At 44.2% G+C, this 17,686-nt stretch overlaps 1 protein-coding gene across 6 annotated transcripts in view; it reads left to right on the top strand.

Moving 5' to 3' along the window:
- C1GALT1 (core 1 synthase, glycoprotein-N-acetylgalactosamine 3-beta-galactosyltransferase 1) overlaps window positions 1-17,686 on the top strand; it is a 31,056-nt gene that overhangs the window by 3,133 nt on the left and 10,237 nt on the right. For 2 of the 6 annotated variants that reach the window (XM_043541161.1, XM_043541160.1), the window contains exons 1-2: window positions 6,020-6,304; window positions 14,866-15,105. In XM_043541161.1, coding sequence (XP_043397096.1) covers window positions 14,883-15,105 — 223 coding nt within the window. In that variant the 5' untranslated portion in view covers window positions 6,020-6,304; window positions 14,866-14,882. Of the gene's footprint in view, window positions 1-6,004; window positions 6,305-6,337; window positions 6,684-9,211; window positions 9,343-14,865; window positions 15,106-17,686 lie in introns of those variants that run through there. The other 4 variants (XM_037890623.2, XM_043541159.1, XM_043541158.1 and 1 more) reach the window with 4 other exon arrangements.

Raw genomic sequence — 17,686 nt, 5'->3', positions numbered from 1 at the left:
GGAGGAAAGTATTATTTTACAAAAGGAAAAACTGAGGCATGTGACTCAATTACTATTCTGGCCTGTATTATTTCTGATAATAAAACAGGAAACCTATCCTAGATTGAAGAATCGGGATGAGGCGTGGCGTTACTAAGCACAGGCTTATGTGTGGATTAACACTACCCATATTTGCTAAAAGAATCCGTGCATAAGTCTGCTCAAAATCAGTCCACATATACAGATCTCTCTAGACAAACAGAACATATGTGTTGTAAATTATAGTGTCCTCACTGTGTTCAAATTCATTTTCTATATTAACCCAAAGAACATAAGTGCCATAACACTGGTCAGTGGTCTTCTAATGTGCATAATGCATTAAAGGAAGTGACTACAAGGGATTTACTCTCTGATAGATATCTTATAGTCTTTACTGCTGACTCATATGAATAATTCTTTATGTGCCATGGAGGCAAACAGGATCTCGATAAGAAATGTCACTTTAAAATTGCACAAGCTGTTAGGAAAACAAGGAAAGTTATCCATTTTGATTAATAGAATTTGATATTATAAACAATTATTTCCTTGTCAGCCAAAGTGTATGACCATCCTAACTTTCAAAAGCACTCTTATTTAGCTAAGAATGTCACTTTATGCAGCTCTTAGATCAGGGGTCTCAACCTCAAATGACCACGAGGGCCACATGAGGATTAGTACATTGGCCCAAGGGCCGCATCACTGGCACCCTACCCCCGCTGCCCTGGCCCTGCCCCCCTCCACCCTTTCCATGAGGCCCCATTTCTTCCCACCCTTTCCCTGCCCCCATTCCCAGGAGGGGTCGGGATGCGGCAGGGGGCTCAGGGCAGGGGGTTGGGGTGCAGGAGGGGTGCGGCAGAGGGTTTGGGGGGCAGGCTCCGGCCTGGCACGCATCGGGGGCACGGCAGGCTCCCTGCCTGCCTGCCATGTCCCCGTGCTGCTCCAGGAAGTGGCCAGAACCTGGGGGAGTGGGGGCACAGGGGTCTGTGTGTTGGCCTGGCCGTGCTTCCAGGAACCGCCCCCCTGCAGCTCCCATTGGCCGGGAACGGGGAACCGTGGCCAATGGGAGCTTCGGGGGAGGTACCTGGAGGAGTGGCCAGGGCAACACACAGACTCCTGGGCCCCCCCAGGTCCCGGCCTCTTCCCGGAGCGGCGCGGGGGCAGGGAGGGAGCCTGCCCTGCCTCCGGTGTGTGCCGGACTGCGGGGAGCCGGCGGGCTGCAGGAAATAGCCCCGCATGCAGCCCCCAGGCTGCGTGTTTGAGACCCCTGGCTTAAATCAACATTTTGGGCTCTTTGTTGCTGATCCCAGTGCCTTTTTTAAGGGCAGCTGACAATATCTTCCCAGAGCAAGGTGGGCGAGGGGAAGTGCATCCACTATTACACCCCTTTGGAAAGTGTAAAAATAGTACTATTCTACAGCTACAAACCACCTCTGCTAGTTGGTGTATCTGCGGTGGGGCTCTGCCCTGTCATCTGTCGGAGACAACAGGTAGTAGTTCCTGTGCTCACTGCAATTGTGGTTGGCCTATATACAAGCCAAACGTGGAGGAGGAAGGCTCCTTGTACTCTCCCCATTCTTTGCACACCTACACAAGGGCCAGACTCTATCTGGTCCTATACTTTTAAACTACATTCCCAAAGGGTTTAATTTTTCTCTCATCTATCTTCTGGCCTGCTGCCTTCCTTTGGTGCCATTTTTCCTCTTCTTGTCTTGCTTTCCCTCAGCTCCAGTTCTCTTTGGTTCTAGTCATTTTGGGACAGATGTTCAAAGATATTCAGGTGCCTAAAAATGCAGGCAGGTGCTTTTGTAAATTTCACTAGATGCTTATGTGCATCTTTAGGCACCTGAATGCCTTTGAAAATATGCCCTTTAGTATTTATCTCGTTTCCTTTCCTTTCCTGCTTCCTCAAGTCACTTTGGGTTTACCTACACTTAAAATGCTACAGCACCACAGCTGCGCCACTGCAGCGCTTCAGTGTAGATGCCACCTACACTCACAGGAGGGAAGGATTCTCCCATCAGCATAGATAATCCATCTCCCCAGGAGGTGGTAGCCAGGTCGCTGGAAGAATTTTTCTGTCAATCTAGCACTTTCCACTCAGGACTTACATTGGCTTAACTAGGCCACTCAGGGATGTGGATTTTCAACATCCCTGGGCTATGTAGTTATGCTGACCTAATTTTCCAGTGTAGACCAGGCCTACATATCTAATCTCTACACCTTTCATTGCTTTCTCCTCCCACTTTCCTTTATTTCCCCTTCAATCCATTTCCTTTGCCACCATCTTTCTTATTCTTTTTCACTGCCCTAAGTTAGTTTTAAATAGGCTGCGCTTAATATTACAAACAGCTACATCCTGCAGTCCTTGTTTCTGATATATGTAAGGATACAATATCACTAACCTCTGCTAGAATGAGATGAACCAGAATATATAATTTCTCTCCATACTTTAGGTAAGAAGCTCCTTTAGCTTTCTGAGGGAAGTTGGGGTAGTAGAGGGCCTGAGTTTAATTCCTACTGATGTTGCATGTACAATGGATAGAACAGAACTATTACTTGTGGCACCTTAGAGATTAATACATTTATTTGAGCATAATCTTTTGTGGGCTAAAGCCCACTTTATCAGATGCATGCAGTGGAAAATACAGTAGGAAGATATATATACAGAGAACATGAAAAAATGGGGGTTGCCATACCAACTCTAATGAGACTAATCAATTAAGGTGGGCTATTATCAGCTGGAGAAAAAAACTTTTATAGTGATAATCAGGATGGCCCATTTCAAACAGTTGACAAGAAGGTGTGAGTAACAGTAGGGGGGAAATTAGCATGGGGAAATTGTTTTTAGTTTGTGTAATGACTCATCCACTCCCAGTCTTTATTCCAGCCTAATTTAATGGTGTCCAGTTTGCAAATTAATTCCAGTTCTGCAGTTTCTTGTTGGAGTCTGTTTTTGAAGTTTTTGTTGTTGAATAATTGCAACTTTTAGGTCTGAAATTGAGTGTCCAGGGAGGCTGAAGTGTTCTCCGACTGGTTTTTGAATGTTAAAATTCTTGACGTCTGATTTGTGTCCATTTATTCTTTTACGTAGAGACTGTCCGGTTTGGCCAATATTCATGATGACATATATCCCATTGGTAGATGTGCAGGTGAACGAGCCTCTGATATGAGTCACATGGCTGATGTGATTAGGTCCTATGATGGTGTTCCTTGAATAGATATGTGGACACAGTTGGCAACGGGCTTTGTTGCAAGGATAGGTTGCTGGGTTAGTGTTTTTGTTGTGTGGTGTGTGGTTGCTGTTGAGTGTCATGGAGTCCCCAGGCAATGCCCTGGAACTGCTCCCTACGAAGCCAGTCAGGACTCTGAAGTCTCCTCTCTGGGAGAAGACTGTCTGCAGGGCAAAAAGCTCACACAGCTTCCACCTTCCTGGGTCTGACCTCGGACCATTCAGCATCCTCTGTCCCTCCGTGCGCTTCCCACAGTGAGTGTGCCCAGGCGGGGTCCTGGGGAAGCCAGAGGGTCCTGCACCCCAACTTCGCAGTCAGACATGACTCTTAGCCAGCCAGTAAAACACAGGTTTATTAGATGACAGGAACATAGTCTAAAACAGAGCTTGTAGGTACAAGAGAACAGGACCCCTCAGCTGGGTCCATTTTGGGGGGCAGTGAGCCAGGCAACCACGTCTGCACTTCACTCCTCGTCCCCAGCCAGCCCCAAACTGAAACTCTCTCCAGCCCCTCCTCCTCTGGGCTTTGTCCCTTTCCCGGGCCAGGAGGTCACCTGATCACTTTGTCTTCAACCCTTTAGCTATCACCTTGCAGGGGGGAAGGGCCAGGCCATCAGTTGCCAGGAAACAGGGTGTTGGCCATTCTCTGTGTCCAGACCCCTGCACACACCTGCCCTCTAGGGCTCTGCAACGATCATACACCCTTATCCCACCACCTAAATACTTAAGAACTGCTTAGGGGAAATTGAGGCACCCCCACAATATTCAGAGAAAACATTAAGAACAGTCCCACTTCGTCACAGTGAGTATTTGCTTTAGGTTGGGGAGCTTTCTGTAAGCGAGGACTGGCCTGTCTCCCAAGATCTGTGAGAGTGCGGGATCGTCCTTCAGGATAGGTTGTAGATCCTTGATGATGCGCTGGAGAGGTTTTAGTTGGGGGCTGAAGGTGACAGCTAGTGGCATTCTGTTACTTTCTTTGTTGGACCTGTCCTGTAGTAGGTGACTACTGGGTACTTTTCTGGCTCTGTCAATCTGTTTCTTCACTTCAACAGGTGTGTATTGTAGTTGTAACAATGCTTGATAGAGAACTTGTAGCTGTTTCTCTGTCTGAGGGGCTGGAGCAAATGCAGTTGCATCTTAGAGCTTGGCTGTAGACAATGGATCGTGTCGTGTGGTCTGGATGAAAGCTGGAGGCATGTAAGTAAGTATAGCGGTCAGTAGGTTTTTTCCAGGGAATAATGTGTGTGAATAATCCACACCCCGAACAAGGTAAATTACACCGACCTAAGCTCTGGTGTGGATGCTATGTTGGCAGGAGAGCTTCCGCCTCTCATGGAGATGGTTATTTTGCCCACGGGAGAGCTTTCTCCCATCTGCATAGAGCATCTTCACCAGACATGGCACAGTCTAGCCCTTTGAGCATGTTGTACAAACTATCTACAGAAGCAAAAAGTGTGTGACCCTCTACATGTTAACAATCAGTCTTTGTTTGCAAATGCATTCAGCAGTCTAGGGCCTTCATAAAAATAAAATCTCAATTCCACCAAGCTGCACTAGCAAAACCACATAAGCTATCTGCTCTATTTGTAAGAGCTCTATCCTTTGATCCCATTATAATGTGAAATGTACATAATATATAGCTATATTATCGTCTCATTCAGCTTTTCAAAACCAAGGAGTTCTACAGAATAACATCACAGTTGTGAAACAGATATGTGGAATTAATAGAATCAGATAAGGAATAAAGGATTGTTTGTCTGAAATAAACCACATATGGCAATAATCTCTGAAGGTGCAGTTACATAGCAACTGTATCCTACAGTGACATTGTGTTAGTTTTTGAAGTGTAAAAGCTTTAGACTAATATACTGAAATGAGCAGAATAAATGAGTGGAGACTGCTTAGCCCCAAGACATCTAGACCCCTACCTGTAGTGTAGGCAGACAGTGCAGCTAGTTAGAAAGAAAAGCTGGCAACAGCAAAGTACAACAGGGAGTAGAATTTTCTAGAGGATTTCAATTCCAAATGTGATTGCAGGGTGGAGGGGAGGGGATATTTAAGGGTTTTGCTGCAAAATATGTTTTACAATCTGAAATCGTTTAAATGACAAAAGAAACGTGATACTCTCATTTTCCCAGTTCCCCTGCTTCCACCCTCCCAAATTCCTTCTGCCTTAAACTATGCCACGAGTTTTCACCTTTCGGTCCCAAAGCTATTTACAGAGAAGGACATGCCTCATTATTCCCATTTTACTCTTGGGGAATCTGAGGAACATAGCCTTGCTCAGTCACACAGCAGCGCAGTGGCCCAGCTGAGAGTCCCACCCCGCTCTAGTCCTCGGACCACCAGCTGCCTGAATCAACTCTAGCTGCAGCCACGGTGACTGAGGTTTAGAGGCGGGGTGGTAAGGCCAACAGCACCATTAATCCACTGCTACTGCCGTGCCACAGAAGCTACATGGGGCTGGAGGGGAGGATACCGCCCAGATCTGAACCAAGCCTGAGGCTCTTTACTCCAGCCCAGGGAACCCGCCGGGTTGAGGCACGTGCTGTAGCTCGAGGCCCCCAATCAGAGCAGCTACGTGACAGGCGCGCAGGGCGGGGCGGTCTCGCCACCTCCCGTCTGCCTTGCTCTGCCGGTCTGTCTCCGCGCGCCCGCCCCTACTGCTCTTGCTCACTCCCCATTGGCGGGCGCGCTAGCCTGGGGACAGCGGGGGGCGGAGTTAGGGGGCGGCCTGCGAGCGCTTGCCGGTCGCGGGCCCAGCGGCGCCTGCCGCGGGGGCCGGTCCCTGCAGCTCGCTGCGCCGCCTCCAGCCCGGCCCCGGCCGCTCGCGGCCCAATGAGCGCGACCAGGCCGGAGCCGCCCCTCCGGTGGTGGCGTGAGGAGCGGCGAGGCCCCGGCGCCCTGCGGGTCGCCTCCAGTGGGTGCTGGGCCGGCAGCGCGATGGTGCCGGGGGCCGAGGGCAGCGGCTCCGCGGGCTGCTTCCCCTCCCCTCCTCCTTCCCGCTAACGGGCGCCTGAGAGCCGGGACCCGCCCTGCGCGCGCGGGGCCGAGCCGGTAAGAGGGGAGCCGTCGCGGGGTCTGTATCGGCCGAGCAAGGGCGGAGAGGTCGGTCTGTCCGGCGCCGGCTGTCGGGGCAGAGCCCGGGGAGGCCCCTGTCAGCGGCAGGCGGGGGCTGGCTGAGGCAGCGGGGGCTGTAACCCAGGCAGCCGGCTAGAGGCCCGGCGTGGCGCGGGGAGACACGGACCCCTGTTACGAGCAGGTGCCTGGCTCGCCCCTCTCCGGCGAGCGAGAGGCTGTTTCCCGGCTTCGCCTCTCGGCGCCTGTGCGAGGAGAGCGGGGGAAGAGACTCCCCTAGAGGCAGGCAGAGTCCCGTGCCGCAGGCCCAGGCCGGATCACTCCTGGCCGGGAGTCCCAGCCCTTCGTAGTGATCAGGGTCAGTGAAACAGCCTGAGGCATTTATGGGGAGGTGAATTTATTGCCAAGAGAAGGGTGCCAGATTTTGGCCGGTGGAAGAGAAGTTTCTGCTAAGATTTTTCTTCTAAAAAATGGGATTATGTTGGTGGTGGTAATAGGCTTTTTATTTCCATAGTTTTAGGTTTTGAAAGCAGCTTTAAAATAAATGTCTCTCAAACTTACTTAATTCTGATTCTTTGTATTTATACCAGCTACGAATGTATTTTTGTTCAGGTACCTACCTTTCCTTAGAAAGAAAATTTATCAGACTATTTTTAAGTAAAATTTTCTTCATTATCAGCTGAAACTCATTGACTCACACTAATGAGACCCATAGAAGATGAACAAATTTTGTGAGTTAATGAGTCGGGCCCTACCAAATTCATGGTCCATTTTGGTCAATTTCAGAGTCACAGGATTTTCAAAATCATAAATTTCATGATTTCAGCTATTTAAACTTGAAATTTAATGAAAAAAGAAAAGGAGTACTTGTGGCACCTTAGAGACTAATAAATTTATTTGAGCATAAGCTTTCATGAGCTACAGCTCACTTCATTGGATGCATTCAGTGGAAATTTAATGGTGTTGTAATTGTAGGGATCCTAACCCAAAAAGGACTTGAGGTTGTTGCAGGGTTATTGTAGGGGGGGTTGTAGTGCTGCTACCCTTACTTCTGCGCTGCTCCTGGCAGCAACGCTTTCTTCAGAGCTATGCAGCTGGAGAGCGGTGGCTGCTGGCTGGGAGCCCAGCTCTGTAGGCAGCGTTGCCACCAACAGCAATGCAGAAGTGAGGATGGCATGGTTTGGTATTGCCACCCTTAATTCTGTGCAGCTGCCTGCAGAGCTGGGCCATCAGTCAGCAGCCACCGCTCTCTGGCCGCCCAGTTCCGAAGGCGGCAGCGCAGAAGTAAGGGTGACGTGGTATGGTATTACTATCCTTACTTCCACACTGTTGCTGGCAGGGTGCTCCCTTCAGAGCTGGGTGACTGGCCAACAGCTGCCACTCTCCGGCTGCCCAGCTCTCAAGGCAGTGCAGAAGTAAGGGTAGCAATACTGCAACCCCCCTAAAATAACCTTGTGACCCACCCCCCTCAACTCCCTTTTGGGTCAGGACCCCCAATTTGAGAAACACTGGTCTTCCCCCATGAAATCTGTATCGTATAGGGGGAAAGCACACAAAACACCAGATTTCACAGTCCATGATGCATTTTTCATGGCCGTGAATTTGGTAGGGCCCTATTAATGAGTGAACACACATGGTGGAATTGTTTGTTTTGATGTGTAGTTTTTAATTTAATGTATTATACTTCTACGTGTACAGTACTGTAGCTTCTTAAAATGAGATTTTGTATTTACAAAATCTAACTACATTTTATCAAATCTTTATTTAAAAATGAGATCATTCTGTTTGTCATTGCTTTGGTATTAGCAGCATGGCGGTATTGATCAATTTCATTCTGAAGTATTCAACTCTGACAGAGTATTTATCTTAGGGTTTTTTTATTTTTATTTTTATTATTATTATTAATAAACTACACTACATGAGGTGGAATTAACCCTAGAGAGAACCTAGTTGTGTATGTAATGTGTTTCCATTTAATTAAATGGACAATCTTTTAACTATCGGGGTAGCCATGTTAGTCTGTATCCACAAAAACAACAAGGAGTCCGCTGGCACCTTAAAGACTAACAGATTTATTTGAGCATAAGCTTTCGTGGATATAAACCTCACTTCTTCAGATGCATGGAGTGAAAGTTACAGATGCAGACATAAATATACTGACACATGAAGAGAAGGGAGTTACCTCACAAGTGGAGAACCAGAGTTGACAGGGCCAATTCGATCAGGGTGGATGTAGTCCACTCCCAACAACAGATGACGAGGTGTCAATTTCAGGAGAGGCAAAGTTGCTTCTGTAATAAGCCAGCCACTCCCAGTCCTTATTCAAGCCCAAATTAATGGTGTTAAATTTGCAAATGAATTTTAGTTCTTCTGTTTCTCTTTGAAGTCTGTTTCTGAAGGTTTTTTGTTCAAGTATAGCTACTTTCAAATCTGTTATAGAATGTCCAGGAAAATTGAAGTGTTCTCCCACTGGCTTTTGTGTGTTACCATTCCTGTTGTCTGATTTGTGTCCATTTATTCTTTTACGTAGGGACTGTCTGGTTTGGCCAATGTACATGGCAGAGGGGCATTGCTGGCACATGATGGCGTATATAACATTAGTGACATGCAGGTGAATGAGCCTCTGATGGTGTGGCTGATGTGGTTGGGTCCTCTGATGGTGTTGCTAGGGTAGATATGGAGACAGAGTAGGCAACGAGGTTTGCTACAGGGATTGGTTCCTGGGTTAGTGTTTCTGTGGTGTGGTGTGTAGTTGCTGGTGAGTATTTGCTTCAGGTTGGGGGGCTGTCTGTAAGCAAGGAAACGGAAACAGACTTCAAAGAGAAACAGCAGAACTAAAATTCATTTGCAAATTTAACACCATTAATTTGGGCTTGAATAGGGACTGGGAGTGGCTGGCTCATTACAGAAGCAGCTTTGCCTCTCCTAGAATTGACACCTCGTCATCTGTTGTTGGGAGTGGACTACATTCACCCTGATCGAATTGGCCCTGTCAACACTGGTCTTCCACTTGTGAGGTAACTCCCTTCTCTTCATGTGTCAGTATATTTATGTCTGCATCTATAACTTTCACTCCATGCATCTGAAGAAGTGAGGTTTATACCCACGAAAGCTTATGCTCAAATAAATCTGTTAGTCTTTAAGGTGCCACCGGACTCCTTAATCTTTTAACTGTTGCTAGTAACACTTTAATTTTTTATAAACGTAAGTAAAAAAAAAATATCTCTACACATTTATAAAATATCTAGGATCTAGGTACCTCAGTGGTTTGAGCATTGGCCTGCTAAACCCAGGGTTGTGAGTTCAATCCTTGAGGGGGCCATTTGGGATCTGGGGCAAAAATTGGGGATTGGTCCTGCTTTGAGCAGGGGGTTGGACTAGATGACCTCCTGAGGTCCCTTCCAACCCGGATATTCTATGATTCGATGCCATAAATTAAAAATACACAAAATAATACAAAGGAAATAGCCACAAGCATAAATAACCATTTTAAAAATCCAGATTACTTGTGACTTTTTATATTCTTCATTTAGTTTTTATATTTCTTTCAGTTCAGAGAAAGGAAGTCAGTTAATTACCTTGTACTTTGCTTGCAGGCCTCAGTCATGTTTTGCGTGGACAGACTCTAAAACCTTCATGGAGTTCTATTGACCGGGATATGGCTGTGTAGAACAGGTTGCAGGGTGGCAGCCATGCTGTGTATCACCATAGCGCTGAGTTTGGGTTTCAAACAAGGCAGGAGAATGCTTCTGTTTTTAAAAATATTTTTCCACAGTTTGAATAAATTCTGTAAATTTGTATGGATTGGGGTTTTTATAAAAGCTCGTCTTTACACAACTTAAATTTTGGACCAAATTTAAGGTGACAGTCTTCCTTTAAACCGTGACAACACTTTAAAACACTAAGGAGGCAGTCAGTCCCATTGACTTGAATGGGCCTGCTCGCATGAGTAAAATTACGTATGTGTAAGTGTTTGCAGGAATGTTCCTAAAGTTGTAATGAGGTACAAAATTGAATATGGCCCTAGGCCACTGTAGTTTATCAACCCTTTAATTTGTATCTGATGTAAAGAAGAACAAGAAGTAAGGTAGCACTATGGGTGCAAACTGGAGACTTTTGCTACTCCACAGATTCTGTACTTGTCTTAGCCATTAAGAAGCAGAGCCATCTGAATAAATCACTTTGCAGAGAAGTAATTAAATAAAGAATATGGGTGTGAGGGCTGGTTATTAAATATCTGAGAGCTGATCTTTCTTTCCTTTGTATAATTTGATCTGCTCTGGTCAGACACTGTAATGTAATGCAAAAAAGTGTTTAAAAAAAGCACTTCTTCCTTTTGTTTTGCTGGCAAGTAAAAACATTTTTCACTCACTTCAAATCTTAGCATTATATAAAAATAAATGGCAAAATATTGCCTATAAATCTGCATAAACATTAATTTCTCTAAGACTGTTTAGTGTCTTCAGAATCAATATACAACAAACTATTTAAATGGTTGGGAGGATAGTTTAAGTTGTATATCAAGCAGGAGGGCTCCAATGCTGTATTTTTCAAAAATGCTGTCCCAGTATTTGGCCCCCCAAAATACTACTTCTGGAATACTGCCAAAATAAACACTAGTGTTTTCCAGACATGATTAATATTTTTCAGGAACACACATATTGGAAACATTAAGAAGCGGAAAATGTATTTTATGACATTTTTTAAGGCACTTACTGATGCCCAAACATAGAGTTCTTAATATTCAACTTAAATATTTAACTGTAACTTAATATTAAAATATCTTAAATTACAAAAAATCATTCTGAAATGATATAGTGCTCCAAGAAGTAATATTAACAGTGATTGTTAAAACAGAACATTTAAATTGCATGGAAAAGAGGCAACTAATATTAAGTGTGAAAGAGGTGAAGTGTGTGTTCTTTTGTGAAGTCCTGCAGTTGTTCCATGTGAATATGAACTTTTTTTTTTAAGTCCTAAGTGTTGGTGGCCACACTTTATCCTGGCACTCTCATTGTCGTCTTGTCAGTTTTGAGGGTCTCTCTGGTAGCAGATGGGGGGGCCATCCAGAAAGAAGCACTGTAGCAAATATTTTAATACAATGAACAGTTTGCAGTGTTACAGTTTTTGTGTGTAAATCCTATATATTTGATTATCAGAGGGCATTTAGCTCAACTCCTCTTGCTTTCTGTGTTGAGATTAATAACAGATCAGATTGTAATAGTAGCACTAGAAATCAAGTCATTGTCTTTTCACAGCTGGAAATCACAGGGGGTACTATAATGTGGCTTGTACCACCATGATATTTAAGGTGGAGATGTGATAGTAAAAATAGCTCCCAGTATAGTACTCCACCTTGATCCAAGTGAAGGCTGCCTTAATCACAATAAAGCATCATATGTTGGGACCCATAATCTCCACATCATACTTTTCCATATTACAGATGAGAGCAGCTGCACTCAGGTCTATGATATACAAATTTGGTGCAGCTATCAAACTTCTGCAGAATGATCTGTGTGGCCCTCAGCTGGGGAATTCCTGCAGTAGTTTGTGCATAAAGGCTCCATAATCACTTGATTTAAAATATAGTAATATGTTGCAGTTTGGAGTAATTTCAGCATAGTTTAGTGTGTGTGTATATAAAGGAATTTTAATCATTAAAATGCTTGTTTCATTATCTGAAGCAATAAATAAGTATTAAAGCTTTAATGGTGAAGGCCTAGAATATTTTCTAGGTTTCAGAGTAACAGCTGTGTTAGTCTGTATTCGCAAAAAGAAAAGGAGGACTTGTGGCACCTTAGAGACTAACCAATTTATTTGAGCATAAGCTTTCGTGAGCTACAGCTCACTTCATCGGATGCATACTGTGGAAACTGCAGAAGACATTATATACACAGAGACTTTGATGAAGTGAGCTGTAGCTCACGAAAGCTTATGCTCAAATAAATTGGTTAGTCTCTAAGGTGCCACAAGTACTCCTTTTCTTTTTGCGAATATTTTCTAGGGATTAATGGCTGCTGTGGTGAGGTGGAGTTAATGTTCCAGCTAGTCATTAACAGGACAGTAGTTCCCAAACTTATTCCGCTGCTTGTGCAGGGAAAGCCCCTGGCAAGCCGGGCCGGTTTGTTTACTTGCCACACCCGCAGGTTCAGCTGATCGCGGCTCCCAGTGGCCAGGGTTTGCTGCTCCAGGCCAGGGGCTTTCCCTGCACAAGCAGCAAAACAAGTTTGGGAACCATGGAGTTAGGAAATCCCCAACTCAGAGGTCCTCATTGCTGTTATAAGCTTAATGGAATGCCTTCTTCCCCCCCCCATTTTATCTCAAGTTGTGTACTGCTAATGCATTTTTGTTTTCGGTTTCAGTTCTTTCCTAGCAGTTAATGACCAATACAGTCTTGAAGTTTATAAAAAGAAAAGGAGTACTTGTGGCACCTTAGAGACTAACCAATTTATTTGAGCATGAGCTTTCGTGAGCTAGTTTATGTGATACTTCAAGTAGCTGTCTAATTAGTTTGGCAGGAACCCAGTGAAAAACAAAAATATAAAACGTACTTTGTTTTCTATCATTCTACATTAAGTGGCGTAAATTGCTGGTTCAGGAAGATGAGAAATAGTGCCATCCCTGTATGACTAATAACTTATAGTTTGCATTCACAGAAGAAATATTATTTTATTAGCTTTTTCTAATATATCTTCTATGTTCATTTGTCTGAATTCTACCATTAGTTGCTTCTCCTAGCCCTTTTATTAGGGAAAAAAATGGCAGGCTGTTGTGTACAGTTCATTCTTAAAAAAATTTTAGCTCTCGTGTAGAATCTGATGTTCAGTGACATTTTAATTTTTTTAGAAGGAGTTGAAGTTGCTTGTACAAGATCATAGTAAATGGCTCACATAGACCCCAATCCTTCCAGGAGTTGCACACATGCCTAACTTTATACACATGATAAACCCAATGATATTAATGGTACTACTCCGATTGTAAGCTCTCTGGGGCAGGCAGTGTCTTTGTGTGCTGTACAAACAGAGCAAATCGCAGTGGGGTCTTGGTCCATAACTAGACACTCAAACACTACAGTAATGCAAATAATAACAATAACAATTGTGTGAAAGTTTTTGCCGGATCATGTCAGGATTTGACCTCAAGAACTCCTTGGCATTTTGCTTCTCTAATAAATTGTGTACAAAAAGTAATTATAGCCCTTCTATAGACCAAATGTATTGCAGACAATAGAACAAGCATTTTAAATGCCGCTTTACCGTAATGTAAAAAATGTGACATAAAACCACCCTTGCTTGGAAGTGAGTTGCTCATCCTTACAGATTGGGCTGAGACTATAACACATTTAAAATTTTCCTTATTTGGAAGTGAAGTCAAATCTAAGGTTAACTTCTTAAAAAAAACTAGGGGGTTCCATACATTGTTGTTCTGTACACTAAGCTTATTGCATGCAATAGGGGCTCCTTGCATTCCTCATACCCCATCACAAGCTCTCTGAATGCCACCTTTCCATCCTCTCTGTTTCAGATATTTCTTGCAATCCCTTCCTCATGCTAGTCGCTCTGTGTCCCCTATTCCCCCTCCATTGTGTGTGTTTGGGTTTTTTTTAATACCTACAACTCACATTTGGGAGAAAAATCTTTTTTTAAAGATTTGACTGTGAATTAAGAGCTGTTAAGATTGATGTGCACATTTGGGTCATCCAAGAAATTCTCAAGCATCTAGCAAAAACAGAAAACAATATTTCTAAGAAATGGGGTGTTTCTTCTCATAAAGAAATTTGACTTGAAATTCAAGTCAATCCTGCAAAGAATTAAGCACACGTAAATCTACTAGCTGAATTTCAGCAGAAGCTTTAAGGTGTTGGTTTTGTCTTGTAATAACTCATTTTGTGCTTTACTGGCTGTTTGAGAGAGTGCTTCTCTTCCGATGCATCCTGTCTTGGATGCCCAAGCTAACAACTCTCTTTAAAATATGAGGAAGGGGGAAAGCAGGGCTTTCTCAGGGTGGGCTCCTGGACTTTAGAATTTACTTTTCATTGTCCCATCAGAGCCTGTATTTGGTGACTTTCAGGACAGTACACCTCTGTTTCTTGGGGGTGGGAGGGGGACAAGACATTGATAGAAAAATGCACAGAGATAAGATCTAGTTAATTCTGGGATTGGGAGTATTTTTAGATTTATTTTTTTCGACATCTTTTTTTTATTATTATTATTTACTGTTTGTGTCCTTAACTCTTGTAATATGCAAACTTGTGGCTGTGTCTGTACACACGCTACGTTTTTGTCTTTCAAATGTCCTTGTCTGTGTTTATATAATATATAAAATGCTTCTCCTGTATTTTATATACAAAGGAATAAATATTTGGTTCTAATCTTGCTGCTCTTAGTCACCCAAGACTCCTGTTCAAGTAATGGGAGTTCTGAATGAATGAGGGTTCTAGAATCAGGCCCTGAGTTTGTCACTTGACTTCTTTTTTCACACTCCTCTATATGTCCCTTACTTAGCTTAGAAAAACTTAATGTTCCTTTCTTTCTTGGCAGCACATTGCCTTCAGGAAATGGCCTCTTCTAAATCTTTGCTGAATCTTCTAACCTTCACATTTGGATCAACAATAGGATTTTTCGCATGTTACATGCTCTTTAGCATAGTGTTGGAAAAACAGGTTGTGATCCAACCTGATATTCTTCACAATGATCCCCATGGTGAACACTCAGAAGAAACTGGAAGTGATCAGCTGAAAGGACAAATGAACTTCAATGCTGATGCTGGGCAGCATCAAGGTATTTATGTTTTGTACAACGTAAAAGGAGAGGGAACATTATGTTCCAATTTAACATTTTTCTTTCTTCTTTGTAGGTATTTATACACCAGTTTTTTTCTTATCCCATGTGTGTACACACACACACACACACACACACACACACACACACACACAAAATATACAATCAAGTAGGTTTCCCCTCCTAAGGCATTGAATGATTGGTTTTTCTTTACTAACTTGCATTTTCTAATAAGAGTGATTTTTCAGAGAGCCCAGTACTTGCCAACTATTGCATCCAGACTTGGAAATGGAGGTAGCGGTTTAAAGTTTGGTTCCTGGAGCTTCTTAAGTGGTAAACTACAACAAATATTTTTTTTTTTTCATTTGACACACACATAGTACTTCATAGGCAGCTAGATTGCTTTTTAGTTTTACTTAAGCTAATTTAGGAGCATCTATAATCTGTGATTAAGTTTTTAAAATAAAAGTGAAACTTTAGAAGTAGCCCATTATTCTTTAAACCTGATCAGTCAAGCGGCTTACGTTTTGGGAGGGGAAAAATGCTATAGATCATGGTTGTCTGAAGCATGTAGTATTTAATGTCATTATATAATACTTGAAGATTCTTGAATGAAAAGTTCTGTGTAAGTTCAGAGTGCTTCACAAACATTAACCAAACCACCTCAATCCTGTGAGGCAGATAAATACCTATTTTTCAGGTATTAAAACTGGTGCATAGAAAAGTTAAATGACTTGCTTAAGGTTATACAGATCTGTGACAGCAAAGAAAATAGAGCTAAAGATTTCTAGCTTCCAGCCCTTTGCTCTACCCACTAAATCGGGGTCTCAAACTCAAATGACCACAAGAGCCACATGAGGACTAGTACATTGGCCTGAGGGCTGCATCACTGACGACCCCTGCTGCCCCACCTTTTCCCTGCCCCCATTCCAACCCCTTCCCCAAAATCCCCACCCCAACTCTGCCCCCTCCCTGCCCCCAGGGGGTGCAGGGGGCTCAGGGCAGGGAGTTTGGGGTGCAGCAGGGAGTCGGGGTGCAGGAGGGGTGTGGGGTGTAGCAGGGGGTTCGGCTGCAGGAGGGGGTCAGGGGGCGGGCTCCGGCCTGGCACACACTGGGGGCAGGGCAGGCTCCCTGCCTGCCCTGCCCTGCCCCCGCGCTGCTCCAGGAAGTGGCCGGGACCTGGGGGAGGGGGGGCATAGGGGTCTATGTGTTGTCCTGGCGGCGCCTCCAAGCACCACCCCCCGCAGCTCCCAGAACGGGGAACCGCGGCCAGGGCAACACACAGACCGCTGTGTCGTCGTCCCTCCCCCCACCCCCGCAGGTCCCGGCCGCTTCCCAGAGCGGCGCGGGGGCAGGGCAGGCAGGCAAGGAGCCTGCCCTGCCCCTGGTGTGGGCCAGGCTGAGCTGCTCTAGGTAAATGCTGTGGGGGCGGGGGGGCCACGGGGAGCTGGCGGGCTGCAGAAAATAACCCCGCAGGCTGCATGTTTGAGACCCCTGCACTAGATCTTCAAGGGGAGGCTGTTTGCTTCTTTCCTCCCCCTCATTTCATTTTAACACAGGCAACTTATAGAATGAAGTGAGGCTGGTGGTCTGAATTTCATGGGGGAATTAAATGACATCATCTCATAACCAAAAAATACATTCCAGCTAATTGGTGGTGAAAAGGGTAATCAGGAATCCAAAGCCATATTCATTCAAAAACAAATTAATTCTACTGTACTTTAATTTTGTTGTTCTCAGGCACTCAAAACAAATAACCATATTTATTTGCAGTTCCATGCACTTTTTTACAATGGATATATTTTGTCAGACTGATTAACTATAAAATTTAGGGCCCAATCTTGTCTGCAATGAGACTACTTATGTGAGTAAGGTACTTACTTATGTTAAGGTTTGCAGAGCCAGGCCACTAATCAGTAACTTAAAACTAAATGTATTTAAACTGAAAAACACATGCAAACCTGTTTGTTCTCTGAAATGTGCACACTATTATAGTAAATTATTGTAAGGAAAATTGGCCTGACCTTGTATAAAGGTAAACAAACATTTTTAGGACCTCATCCTGCAATCTGATCTGAACCTGAATAGAATCTCATTGACTTAAATGTTGTCAGTTGAAGTCAATGGGACGCTATGGGCGTGTCTGCACTACAAAATTATGTCAGCCTAAATTATATTAGCATACAGCTGCTGCAGTAATTGATTTTGTGTGTCCACATTAAGCTCCTTGTGCCAGCATTGCATGTCCTCACCAGGAGTGCTTGTACCAATTGGACTGTCAGCATGAGTCATTGTGGGATGGCCTCTGAAAGCTAGTAACAGTTGATGAAAGCAACGCTGTGTCTATCCTGATGCTGCGTTGACCTAATTACATTGATTTTCTGCCTCTCGGAGAGGTAGAGTTATTAAGTCGGCATTGAGGGGCAGATATGTCAGTGGGAGCACAATTTTAGTGTAGACACATTCTTAGGTCAACGTAAGCTGGCTTGAGTTGAACTAATTGTAGTGTAAACCATGCCTAGGTACAGGGGTGCATCTGCTTGGGTCCAACTGCAGAATTGGTGCATGAGTTTTTAAACCT

The sequence above is a fragment of the Chelonia mydas genome, chromosome 2 (genome assembly GCF_015237465.2).
Source record: "Chelonia mydas isolate rCheMyd1 chromosome 2, rCheMyd1.pri.v2, whole genome shotgun sequence".
Lineage (NCBI taxonomy): Eukaryota > Metazoa > Chordata > Testudines > Cheloniidae > Chelonia > Chelonia mydas.
This window is presented reverse-complemented; position numbering and strand designations above follow the sequence as displayed.